The 12,717-nt window shown below is 45.9% G+C and overlaps 1 protein-coding gene across 5 annotated transcripts in view; it reads right to left on the bottom strand.

Moving 5' to 3' along the window:
* ccdc171 (coiled-coil domain containing 171) overlaps nt 1-12,717 on the bottom strand; it is a 107,198-nt gene that overhangs the window by 82,075 nt on the left and 12,406 nt on the right. For 4 of the 5 annotated variants that reach the window (XM_045713762.1, XM_045713764.1, XM_045713765.1 and 1 more), the window contains 6 exons: nt 11,086-11,178; nt 10,482-10,580; nt 10,245-10,306; nt 8,232-8,370; nt 7,908-8,028; nt 3,591-3,697 (listed from right to left, as the gene is read on the bottom strand). In XM_045713762.1, coding sequence (XP_045569718.1) covers nt 3,591-3,697; nt 7,908-8,028; nt 8,232-8,370; nt 10,245-10,306; nt 10,482-10,580; nt 11,086-11,178 — 621 coding nt within the window. The remainder of the gene's footprint in view (nt 1-3,590; nt 3,698-7,907; nt 8,029-8,231; nt 8,371-10,244; nt 10,307-10,481; nt 10,581-11,085; nt 11,179-12,717) is intronic. The other variant, XM_045713763.1, reaches the window with a different exon arrangement.

Raw genomic sequence — 12,717 nt, 5'->3', positions numbered from 1 at the left:
CTCTAGTAGTCTGGTCCAGGGTGGTCTGGTATGTAGTCAGGGTTAGGAGGGTTACCTCTCTAGTAGTCTGGTCCAGGGTGGTCTGGTATGTAGTCAGGGTTAGGAGGGTTACCTCTCTAGTAGTCTGGTCCAGGGTGGTCTGGTATGTAGTCAGGGTTAGGAGGGTTACCTCTCTAGTAGTCTGGTCCAGGGTGGTCTGGTATGTAGTCAGGGTTAGGAGGGTTACCTCTCTAGTAGTCTGGTCCAGGGTGGTCTGGTATGTAGTCAGGGTTAGGAGGGTTACCTCTCTAGTAGTCTGGTCCAGGGTGGTCTGGTATGTAGTCAGGGTTAGGAGGGTTACCTCTCTAGTAGTCTGGTCCAGGGTGGTCTGGTATGTAGTCAGGGTTAGGAGGGTTACCTCTCTAGTAGTCTGGTCCAGGGTGGTCTGGTATGTAGTCAGGGTTAGGAGGGTTACCTCTCTAGTAGTCTGGTCCAGGGTGGTCTGGTATGTAGTCAGGGTTAGGAGGGTTACCTCTCTAGTAGTCTGGTCCAGGGTGGTCTGGTATGTAGTCAGGGTTAGGAGGGTTACCTCTCTAGTAGTCTGGTCCAGGGTGGTCTGGTATGTAGTCAGGGTTAGGAGGGTTACCTCTCTAGTAGTCTGGTCCAGGGTGGTCTGGTATGTAGTCAGGGTTAGGAGGGTTACCTCTCTAGTAGTCTGGTCCAGGGTGGTCTGGTATGTAGTCAGGGTTAGGAGGGTTACCTCTCTAGTAGTCTGGTCCAGGGTGGTCTGGTATGTAGTCAGGGTTAGGAGGGTTACCTCTCTAGTAGTCTGGTCCAGGGTGGTCTGGTATGTAGTCAGGGTTAGGAGGGTTACCTCTCTAGTAGTCTGGTCCAGGGTGGTCTGGTATGTAGTCAGGGTTAGGAGGGTTACCTCTCTAGTAGTCTGGTCCAGGGTGGTCTGGTATGTAGTCAGGGTTAGGAGGGTTACCTCTCTAGTAGTCTGGTCCAGGGTGGTCTGGTATGTAGTCAGGGTTAGGAGGGTTACCTCTCTAGTAGTCTGGTCCAGGGTGGTCTGGTATGTAGTCAGGGTTAGGAGGGTTACCTCTCTAGTAGTCTGGTCCAGGGTGGTCTGGTATGTAGTCAGGGTTAGGAGGGTTACCTCTCTAGTAGTCTGGTCCAGGGTGGTCTGGTATGTAGTCAGGGTTAGGAGGGTTACCTCTCTAGTAGTCTGGTCCAGGGTGGTCTGGTATGTAGTCAGGGTTAGGAGGGTTACCTCTCTAGTAGTCTGGTCCAGGGTGGTCTGGTATGTAGTCAGGGTTAGGAGGGTTACCTCTCTAGTAGTCTGGTCCAGGGTGGTCTGGTATGTAGTCAGGGTTAGGAGGGTTACCTCTCTAGTAGTCTGGTCCAGGGTGGTCTGGTATGTAGTCAGGGTTAGGAGGGTTACCTCTCTAGTAGTCTGGTCCAGGGTGGTCTGGTATGTAGTCAGGGTTAGGAGGGTTACCTCTCTAGTAGTCTGGTCCAGGGTGGTCTGGTATGTAGTCAGGGTTAGGAGGGTTACCTCTCTAGTAGTCTGGTCCAGGGTGGTCTGGTATGTAGTCAGGGTTAGGAGGGTTACCTCTCTAGTAGTCTGGTCCAGGGTGGTCTGGTATGTAGTCAGGGTTAGGAGGGTTACCTCTCTAGTAGTCTGGTCCAGGGTGGTCTGGTATGTAGTCAGGGTTAGGAGGGTTACCTCTCTAGTAGTCTGGTCCAGGGTGGTCTGGTATGTAGTCAGGGTTAGGAGGGTTACCTCTGCTAGTAGTCTGGTCCAGGGTGGTCTGGTATGTAGTCAGGGTTAGGAGGGTTACCTCTCTAGTAGTCTGGTCCAGGGTGGTCTGGTATGTAGTCAGGGTTAGGAGGGTTACCTCTCTAGTAGTCTGGTCCAGGGTGGTCTGGTATGTAGTCAGGGTTAGGAGGGTTACCTCTCTAGTAGTCTGGTCCAGGGTGGTCTGGTATGTAGTCAGGGTTAGGAGGGTTACCTCTCTAGTAGTCTGGTCCAGGGTGGTCTGGTATGTAGTCAGGGTTAGGAGGGTTACCTCTCTAGTAGTCTGGTCCAGGGTGGTCTGGTATGTAGTCAGGGTTAGGAGGGTTACCTCTCTAGTAGTCTGGTCCAGGGTGGTCTGGTATGTAGTCAGGGTTAGGAGGGTTACCTCTCTAGTAGTCTGGTCCAGGGTGGTCTGGTATGTAGTCAGGGTTAGGAGGGTTACCTCTCTAGTAGTCTGGTCCAGGGTGGTCTGGTATGTAGTCAGGGTTAGGAGGGTTACCTCTGCAGTAGTCTGGTCCAGGGTGGTCTGGTATGTAGTCAGGGTTAGGAGGGTTACCTCTGCAGTAGTCTGGTCCAGGGTGGTCTGGTATGTAGTCAGGGTTAGGAGGGTTACCTCTCTAGTAGTCTGGTCCAGGGTGGTCTGGTATGTAGTCAGGGTTAGGAGGGTTACCTCTCTAGTAGTCTGGTCCAGGGTGGTCTGGTATGTAGTCAGGGTTAGGAGGGTTACCTCTCTAGTAGTCTGGTCCAGGGTGGTCTGGTATGTAGTCAGGGTTAGGAGGGTTACCTCTCTAGTAGTCTGGTCCAGGGTGGTCTGGTATGTAGTCAGGGTTAGGAGGGTTACCTCTCTAGTAGTCTGGTCCAGGGTGGTCTGGTATGTAGTCAGGGTTAGGAGGGTTACCTCTCTAGTAGTCTGGTCCAGGGTGGTCTGGTATGTAGTCAGGGTTAGGAGGGTTACCTCTCTAGTAGTCTGGTCCAGGGTGGTCTGGTATGTAGTCAGGGTTAGGAGGGTTACCTCTCTAGTAGTCTGGTCCAGGGTGGTCTGGTATGTAGTCAGGGTTAGGAGGGTTACCTCTCTAGTAGTCTGGTCCAGGGTGGTCTGGTATGTAGTCAGGGTTAGGAGGGTTACCTCTCTAGTAGTCTGGTCCAGGGTGGTCTGGTATGTAGTCAGGGTTAGGAGGGTTACCTCTCTAGTAGTCTGGTCCAGGGTGGTCTGGTATGTAGTCAGGGTTAGGAGGGTTACCTCTCTAGTAGTCTGGTCCAGGGTGGTCTGGTACGTAGTCAGGGTTAGGAGGGTTACCTCTCTAGTAGTCTGGTCCAGGGTGGTCTGGTATGTAGTCAGGGTTAGGAGGGTTACCTCTCTAGTAGTCTGGTCCAGGGTGGTCTGGTATGTAGTCAGGGTTAGGAGGGTTACCTCTCTAGTAGTCTGGTCCAGGGTGGTCTGGTATGTAGTCAGGGTTAGGAGGGTTACCTCTCTAGTAGTCTGGTCCAGGGTGGTCTGGTATGTAGTCAGGGTTAGGAGGGTTACCTCTCTAGTAGTCTGGTCCAGGGTGGTCTGGTATGTAGTCAGGGTTAGGAGGGTTACCTCTCTAGTAGTCTGGTCCAGGGTGGTCTGGTATGTAGTCAGGGTTAGGAGGGTTACCTCTGCAGTAGTCTGGTCCAGGGTGGTCTGGTATGTAGTCAGGGTTAGGAGGGTTACCTCTCTAGTAGTCTGGTCCAGGGTGGTCTGGTATGTAGTCAGGGTTAGGAGGGTTACCTCTCTAGTAGTCTGGTCCAGGGTGGTCTGGTATGTAGTCAGGGTTAGGAGGGTTACCTCTCTAGTAGTCTGGTCCAGGGTGGTCTGGTATGTAGTCAGGGTTGTCCTCAGCATGTTCATGACAGTAGAGGGCCTGTACTTCCTTCCCTCTTCAGCAGGCTCTTCTTCACATAGGAGAGAAAGGACATTTATTACCGCAAAGAGCAAAATATCATAAACCGAATTAGAATCTCAGTGTGATTTCATTTGAAATGTTTCTTCAACAAATGTGATGATATGAGAAGGCAATTATTTAACAGATTGTAGTAAACGGATTAATAGTGACTTCGGCAGATTACTGTGAGGGTTATGGTCAGTTCAGTGAGGGTTATAGTCAGTGAGGGTTATAGTCAGTTCAGTGAGGGTTATAGTCAGTACAGTGAGGGTTATAGTCAGGTCAGTGAGGGTTATAGTCAGTGAGGGTTATAGTCAGGTCAGTGAGGGTTATAGTCAGTTCAGTGAGGGTTATAGTCAGTACAGTGAGGGTTATAGTCAGTGAGGGTTATGGTCAGTTCAGTGAGGGTTATAGTCAGTTCAGTGAGGGTTATAGTCAGTTCAGTGAGGGTTATAGTCAGTTCAGTGAGGGTTATGGTCAGTACAGTGAGGGTTATAGTCAGTACAGTGAGGGTTATAGTCAGGTCAGTGAGGGTTATAGTCAGTGAGGGTTATAGTCAGTTCAGTGAGGGTTATAGTCAGTGAGGGTTATAGTCAGTACAGTGAGGGTTATTATCAGTTCAGTGAGGGTTATAGTCAGTTCAGTGAGGGTTATAGTCAGTGAGGGTTATAGTCAGGTCAGTGAGGGTTATAGTCAGTGAGGGTTATAGTCAGTTCAGTGAGGGTTATAGTCAGTGAGGGTTATAGTCAGTTCAGTGAGGGTTATAGTCAGTTCAGTGAGGGTTATAGTCAGTTCAGTGAGGGTTATAGTCAGTGAGGGTTATAGTCAGTACAGTGAGGGTTATAGTCAGGTCAGTGAGGGTTATAGTCAGTGAGGGTTATAGTCAGTTCAGTGAGGGTTATAGTCAGTGAGGGTTATAGTCAGTACAGTGAGGGTTATGATCAGTTCAGTGAGGGTTATAGTCAGTTCAGTGAGGGTTATAGTCAGTGAGGGTTATAGTCAGTTCAGTGAGGGTTATAGTCAGTGAGGGTTATAGTCAGTTCAGTGAGGGTTATAGTCAGTGAGGGTTATAGTCAGTTCAGTGAGGGTTATAGTCAGGTCAGTGAGGGTTATAGTCAGTTCAGTGAGGGTTATAGTCAGTTCAGTGAGGGTTATAGTCAGTTCAGTGAGGGTTATAGTCAGGTCAGTGAGGGTTATAGTCAGTGAGGGTTATAGTCAGTACAGTGAGGGTTATAGTCAGGTCAGTGAGGGTTATAGTCAGTGAGGGTTATAGTCAGTTCAGTGAGGGTTATAGTCAGTTCAGTGAGGGTTATAGTCAGTACAGTGAGGGTTATAGTCAGGTCAGTGAGGGTTATAGTCAGGTCAGTGAGGGTTATAGTCAGTGAGGGTTATAGTCAGTGAGGGTTATGGTCAGTTCAGTGAGGGTTATAGTCAGTTCAGTGAGGGTTATAGTCAATGAGGGTTATAGTCAGTGAGGGTTATAGTCAGCTCAGTGAGGGTTATAGTCAATGAGGGTTATAGTCAGTGAGGGTTATAGTCAGTACAGTGAGGGTTATAGTCAGTTCTGTGAGGGTTATGGTCAGTTCAGTGAGGGTTATAGTCAGTACAGTGAGGGTTATAGTCAGTTCAGTGAGGGTTATAGTCAGTGAGGGTTATAGTCAGTTCAGTGAGGGTTATAGTCAGTACAGTGAGGGTTATAGTCAGCTCAGTGAGGGTTATAGTCAGCTCAGTGAGGGTTATAGTCAGTACAGTGAGGGTTATAGTCAGGTCAGTGAGGGTTATAGTCAGGTCAGTGAGGGTTATAGTCAGGTCAGTGAGGGTTATAGTCAGTCAGTGAGGGTTATAGTCAGTGAGGGTTATGGTCAGTTCAGTGAGGGTTATAGTCAGTACAGTGAGGGTTATAGTCAGTACAGTGAGGGTTATAGTCAGTACAGTGAGGGTTATAGTCAGTACAGTGAGGGTTATAGTCAGTACAGTGAGGGTTATAGTCAGTTCAGTGAGGGTTATAGTCAGTGAGGGTTATAGTCAGTTCAGTGAGGGTTATAGTCAGTTCAGTGAGGGTTATAGTCAGTTCAGTGAGGGTTATAGTCAGTTCAGTGAGGGTTATAGTCAGTTCAGTGAGGGTTATAGTCAGTGAGGGTTATAGTCAGTACAGTGAGGGTTATAGTCAGTTCTGTGAGGGTTATAGTCAGTTCAGTGAGGGTTATAGTCAGTGAGGGTTATAGTCAGTTCAGTGAGGGTTATAGTCAGTTCAGTGAGGGTTATAGTCAGTTCAGTGAGGGTTATAGTCAGTACAGTGAGGGTTATAGTCAGTACAGTGAGGGTTATAGTCAGTTCAGTGAGGGTTATAGTCAGTACAGTGAGGGTTATAGTCAGTACAGTGAGGGTTATAGTCAGTACAGTGAGGGTTATAGTCAGTACAGTGAGGGTTATAGTCAGTTCAGTGAGGGTTATAGTCAGTTCAGTGAGGGTTATAGTCAGTACAGTGAGGGTTATGGTCAGTACAGTGAGGGTTATAGTCAGTACAGTGAGGGTTATAGTCAGTGAGGGTTATAGTCAGTACAGTGAGGGTTATAGTCAGTACAGTGAGGGTTATAGTCAGTGAGGGTTATAGTCAGTTCAGTGAGGGTTATAGTCAGTTCAGTGAGGGTTATAGTCAGTTCAGTGAGGGTTATAGTCAGTACAGTGAGGGTTATAGTCAGTACAGTGAGGGTTATAGTCAGTGAGGGTTATAGTCAGTTCAGTGAGGGTTATAGTCAGTGAGGGTTATAGTCAGTTCAGTGAGGGTTATAGTCAGTGAGGGTTATAGTCAGTACAGTGAGGGTTATAGTCAGTACAGTGAGGGTTATAGTCAGTGAGGGTTATAGTCAGTACAGTGAGGGTTATAGTCAGTACAGTGAGGGTTATAGTCAGTGAGGGTTATAGTCAGTACAGTGAGGGTTATAGTCAGTGAGGGTTATAGTCAGTACTGTGAGGGTTATAGTCAGTACAGTGAGGGTTATAGTCAGTTCAGTGAGGGTTATAGTCAGTTCAGTGAGGGTTATAGTCAGTGAGGGTTATAGTCAGTACAGTGAGGGTTATAGTCAGTGAGGGTTATAGTCAGTACTGTGAGGGTTATAGTCAGTTCAGTGAGGGTTATAGTCAGTGAGGGTTATAGTCAGTACAGTGAGGGTTATAGTCAGTACAGTGAGGGTTATAGTCAGTTCAGTGAGGGTTATAGTCAGTTCAGTGAGGGTTATAGTCAGTGAGGGTTATAGTCAGTGAGGGTTATAGTCAGTTCAGTGAGGGTTGTAGTCAGTTCGGTGAGGGTTATAGTCAGTACAGTGAGGGTTATAGTCAGTACAGTGAGGGTTATAGTCAGTACAGTGAGGGTTATAGTCAGTTCAGTGAGGGTTATAGTCAGTACAGTGAGGGTTATAGTCAGTACAGTGAGGGTTATAGTCAGTTCAGTGAGGGTTATAGTCAGTGAGGGTTATAGTCAGTACAGTGAGGGTTATAGTCAGTTCAGTGAGGGTTATAGTCAGTTCAGTGAGGGTTATAGTCAGTTCAGTGAGGGTTATAGTCAGTTCAGTGAGGGTTATAGTCAGTTCAGTGAGGGTTATAGTCAGTACAGTGAGGGTTATAGTCAGTTCAGTGAGGGTTATAGTCAGTTCAGTGAGGGTTATAGTCAGTACTGTGAGGGTTATAGTCAGTTCAGTGAGGGTTATAGTCAGTTCAGTGAGGGTTATGGTCAGTTCAGTGAGGGTTATAGTCAGTTCAGTGAGGGTTATAGTCAGTACAGTGAGGGTTATAGTCAGTTCAGTGAGGGTTATAGTCAGTTCAGTGAGGGTTATAGTCAGTTCAGTGAGGGTTATAGTCAGTTCAGTGAGGGTTATAGACAGTACAGTGAGGGTTATAGACAGTACTGTGAGGGTTATAGTCAGTTCAGTGAGGGTTATAGTCAGTACAGTGAGGGTTATAGACAGTACTGTGAGGGTTATAGTCAGTTCAGTGAGGGTTATAGTCAGTGAGGGTTATAGTCAGTACAGTGAGGGTTATAGTCAGTTCAGTGAGGGTTATAGTCAGGTCAGTGAGGGTTATGGTCAGTTCAGTGAGGGTTATAGTCAGTTCAGTGAGGGTTATAGTCAGTTCAGTGAGGGTTATGGTCAGTTCAGTGAGGGTTATAGACAGTTCTGCACCATATTTTAGCTTTTCTACAACACACACACACTGACACTAACCTGTGGTGAGGGGTCCTACAGCGGTGGGGGGTCCTACAGCGGTGTGTAGTTGCAGTAGCTGTTGTAACTCTCTAAGACAGCTCTCAAATTCCTCCTCTAGTAACACCTGATGCTTACGAGCCTAAACACAGAGAGACGGAGACAGCAGAGAGACAGAGACAGCAGAGAGACAGAGAGAAAGAGAGCACAGAGAGAGAGCAGAGAGAGAAGAGAGAGAGAGAGAGAGAGAGAGAGAGACAACAAACAAACAACACCTGCCACTTACAATCCTTTCGAAACACTTGAGGTTGTTCCCCTCCTCCCCGTGTGTGTGAATCCTCCTACCGTGTCCAGCTGTGTCAGGCTGTGTGTATGTAGCGTGTGTTGTTCCTGTAGTTGGTCTCTGAGTTGTGACGCAGTACTTCTCTCCTTCTCCACCGCTGCACTCAACTCTGCCTTCGAACTCAGGTAGTCCTTCTCCAGCCTACACACCACAACGTTAACCTCATCCACAGGTATCATATTACTACCAGATACAGGACAAGTCAAATGTTTGGACACACCAACTCATTCAAGGGTTTTTCTTTATTTTTTACTATTTTCTACATTGTAGAATAATAGTGAAGACATCCACAACTATGAAATAACACATATGGAATCATGTAGTAACCAAAAAAAGAGTTAAAACAAATCAAAATATATTTCAGATTCTTCAAAGTAGCCACCCTTTGCTCTTGACATTCTCTCAACCAGCTTCACATGGAATGCTTTTCCAACAGTCTTGAAAGAGTTCCCACATATGCTGAGCACTTCTTGGCTGCTTTTCCTTCACTCTGCGGTCCAACTCATCCCAAACCATCTCAATTGGGTTGAGGTCGGGTGATTGTGGGGGCCAGGTCATCTGATGCAGCACTCCATCACTCTCCTTCTTGGTCAAATAGCCCTTACACATCCTGGAGGTGTGTTGGGTCATTGTCCTGTTGAAAAACAAATGATAGTCCCACTAAGTACAAACCAGATGGGATGGTGTATCACTGCAGAATGCTGTGGTAGCCATGCTGGTTAAGTGTGCCTTGAATTCTAAATAAATCACAGACAGTGTCACCAGCAAAGCACCATCACACCTCCTCCTCCATGCTTCACGGTGGGAACAACACATAGAGATCATTCGTTCACCTACTCTGCATCTCACAAAGACACGGCGGTTGAAACCAAAAATCTCAAATTTTAACTCATCAGTCCAAGGGACAGATTTCCACCGGTCTAATGTCCACTGCTTGTGTGTCTCTTTTCTTATTGGTGTCCTTTAGTAGTGGTTTCTTTGCAGCAATTCGACCATGAAGGCCTGATTCACACAGCCTCCTCTGAACACTTGATGTTGAGATGTGTCTGTTACTTGAACTCTTTGAAGCATTTATTTGGGCTGCAATTTCTAAGGCTGGTAACTCTAGTGAACTTATCCTCTGCAGCAGAGGTAACTCTGGGTCTTCCTTTCCTGTGGCGGTCCTCATGAGAGCCAGTTTCATCAGTTTTTGCGACTTCACTTTAATGAACTTTCCAAGTTCTTGACATATTCCATATTGACTGACCTTCACGTCTTACAGTAATGATGGACTGTCGTTTCTCTTCGCTTGTTTGAGCTGTTCAAATCTTTTACCAAATAGGGCTATCTTCTGTATACCACCCCTACCTTGTCACAACACAACTGATTGGCTCAAACGCATTAAGGAGAACAGAAATTCCACAAATTAACTTTTAACAAGGCACACCTGTTAATTGAAATGCATTCCTGGTGACTACCTCATGAAGCTGGTTGAGAGAATGCCAAAAGTGTGCAAAGCTGTCATCAAGGCAAAAGGTGGGTACTTTGAAGAATCTAAAAAAAATATTCAGATTTCTTGAAAAAAAAATGTTGGATTACTACATGATTCCATGTTACTTGGGGCTCCCGAGTGGCGCATCGGTCTAAGGCACTGCATCTCAGTGCTAGAGCCGTCACTACAGACCCTGGTTCGATTCCAGGCTGTATCACATCCAGCCGTGACTGGGAGAACCATAGGGCGGCGCACAATTGGCCCAGCGTTGTCCGGGTTTGACCGGTGAAGGCCGTCATTGTAAATAAGAATTTGTTCTTAACTGACTTGCCGAGTTAAATAGTTAAATACAGGTTTCATAAAAATAAAATAATTCGTAGTTTATGTCTTCATTATTATTCTACAATGTAGAAAATAGTTTTAAAAAATAAAGAAAAACCCTTGAATGAGTAGGTGAGTCCAAACTTCTGACTGGTACTGTACATACTGTATACCCAGACTGTATTGGACTAGAAAAAGAATCGGGTGCCATTTTGGATCTTACTGTGCCAGTCTGCCAGTAGCGTCCCGTGCCCTGTCTCTCTCTATGCTGTAGGCTCTCTCCACCTACAATATAATACAACAATACAACTTTATTGTCCATATGTTACAGTGAACAACGATGGAGAGCACGTTGTGGGGTTAAGGGCCTTGCTCAAGGGGACCACGGTAGGGGATTGTAGTTAGGATGTGAACCCATTCGGCTACAGGTCCATCTCCTTAGCCCGCCCGGGTTACCCACCTCTCTGAACTGTTGTTTGATCATGTCCAGACTGGACACAGCTTCAGCCTGACTAGACTTCTCCACCTGTAGAGCTGCCTCCAGGTCACGGATACGCAGCTGGGGGAAAGAGAGGGGAGAGAGAGGGGAGAGAGAGAGAGGAGAGAGAAAGAGGGAGGGAGAGGAGAGAGAGAGAGAGAGAGAGAGAGAGAGAGAGAGAGAGAGAGAGAGAGAGAGAGAGAGGAGAGGAGAGAGGGAAGGAAGGAGGCAGAGGAGAGGGAGGGAGTGAGAAGAGAGAGAGGGAAGGAGGGAAAGAGAGAGGGGGGAGGGAAATAAATAAAATAATAGTTTATTGTCCATTTGTTTAGAAGGGAAATTGGTCTTCTGCCTTCTTCCCAACCCCAGTTAAACACATTGAGAGGCCCAGGGTCAGGCACGGTGCACCTGGATGGAGAGCTCTTGTTGGTGTTAAGCTCTTTGATCAAGAGCACAACGGCAGTGGAGCGTGGTAATAATCTGAAAACAGCAGCCGGTTCAGTCCCTACTGTTTTAGTCACCCAACATCTGGGTCTAGTGCCCACGACACATTACACAAAATACACATTTAAGAGGTGTGTGTGTTTACCTGTATGATCTCAGAGTTGAATTTAGACTCCAGGTGAGCAGCTCTCTCAGACTCTATGTTGGTTTCTAGAGTCTTGACTCTCTGTAGGGCGGTCTGAGGAAAACACAAACACACTATTTGAAATCTCTCAGACTCTATGTTGGTTTCTAGAGTATTGACTCTAGGATGGTTCTATGTTGGTTTCTAGAGTATTGACTCTCTGTAGGATGGTTCTATGTTGGTTTCTAGAGTATTGACTCTCTGTAGGATGGTTCTATGTTGGTTTCTAGAGTATTGACTCTCTGTAGGATGGTTCTATGTTGGTTTCTAGAGTATTAACTCTCTGTAGGATGGTTCTATGTTGGTTTCTAGAGTATTGACTCTCTGTAGGATGGTTCTATGTTGGTTTCTAGAGTATTGACTCTCTGTAGGATGGTTCTATGTTGGTTTCTAGAGTGTTGACTCTCTGTAGGATGGTTCTATGTTGGTTTCTAGAGTATTGACTCTAGGATGGTTCTATGTTGGTTTCTAGAGTATTGACTCTAGGATGGTTCTATGTTGGTTTCTAGAGTGTTAACTCTCTGTAGGATGGTTCTATGTTGGTTTCTAGAGTATTGACTCTCTGTAGGATGGTTCTATGTTGGTTTCTAGAGTATTGACTCTCTCTAGGATGGTTCTATGTTGGTTTCTAGAGTATTGACTCTAGGATGGTTCTATGTTGGTTTCTAGAGTACTGACTCTCTGTAGGATGGTTCTATGTTGGTTTCTAGAGTATTGACTCTCTATAGGATGGTTCTATGTTGGTTTCTAGAGTATTAACTCTCTGTAGGATGGTTCTATGTTGGTTTCTAGAGTATTGACTCTAGGATGGTTCTATGTTGGTTTCTAGAGTATTGACTCTCTATAGGATGGTTCTATGTTGGTTTCTAGAGTATTGACTCTCTATAGGATGGTTCTATGTTGGTTTCTAGAGTATTAACTCTCTGTAGGATGGTTCTATGTCGGTTTCTAGAGTGTTGACTCTCTGTAGGATGGTTCTATGTTGGTTTCTAGAGTATTAACTCTCTGTAGGATGGTTCTATGTTGGTTTCTAGAGTATTGACTCTCTATAGGATGGTTCTATGTTGGTTTCTAGAGTATTAACTCTCTGTAGGATGGTTCTATGTCGGTTTCTAGAGTGTTGACTCTCTGTAGGATGGTTCTATGTTGGTTTCTAGAGTATTAACTCTCTGTAGGATGGTTCTATGTTGGTTTCTAGAGTATTAACTCTCTGTAGGATGGTTCTATGTTGGTGTCTAGAGTGTTAACTCTCTGTAGGATGGTTCTATGTCGGTTTCTAGAGTATTAACTCTCTGTAGGATGGTTCTATGTTGGTTTCTAGAGTATTAACTCTCTGTAGGATGGTTCTATGTTGGTTTCTAGAGTATTAACTCTCTGTAGGATGGTTCTATGTTGGTTTCTAGAGTATTGACTCTCTGTAGGATGGTTCTATGTTGGTTTCTAGAGTATTAACTCTCTGTAGGATGGTTCTATGTTGGTGTCTAGAGTGTTAACTCTCTGTAGGATGGTTCTATGTTGGTTTCTAGAGTATTGACTCTCTGTAGGATGGTTCTATGTTGGTGTCTAGAGTATTGACTCTCTGTAGGATGGTTC

Source organism: Salmo salar, unplaced genomic scaffold (assembly GCF_905237065.1).
Source record: "Salmo salar unplaced genomic scaffold, Ssal_v3.1, whole genome shotgun sequence".
In the NCBI taxonomy this organism is placed as follows: Eukaryota; Metazoa; Chordata; class Actinopteri; order Salmoniformes; family Salmonidae; genus Salmo; species Salmo salar.
The sequence above is the reverse complement of the archived record's forward strand: the minus strand, read 5'-3'. Positions and strand labels throughout refer to the sequence as shown.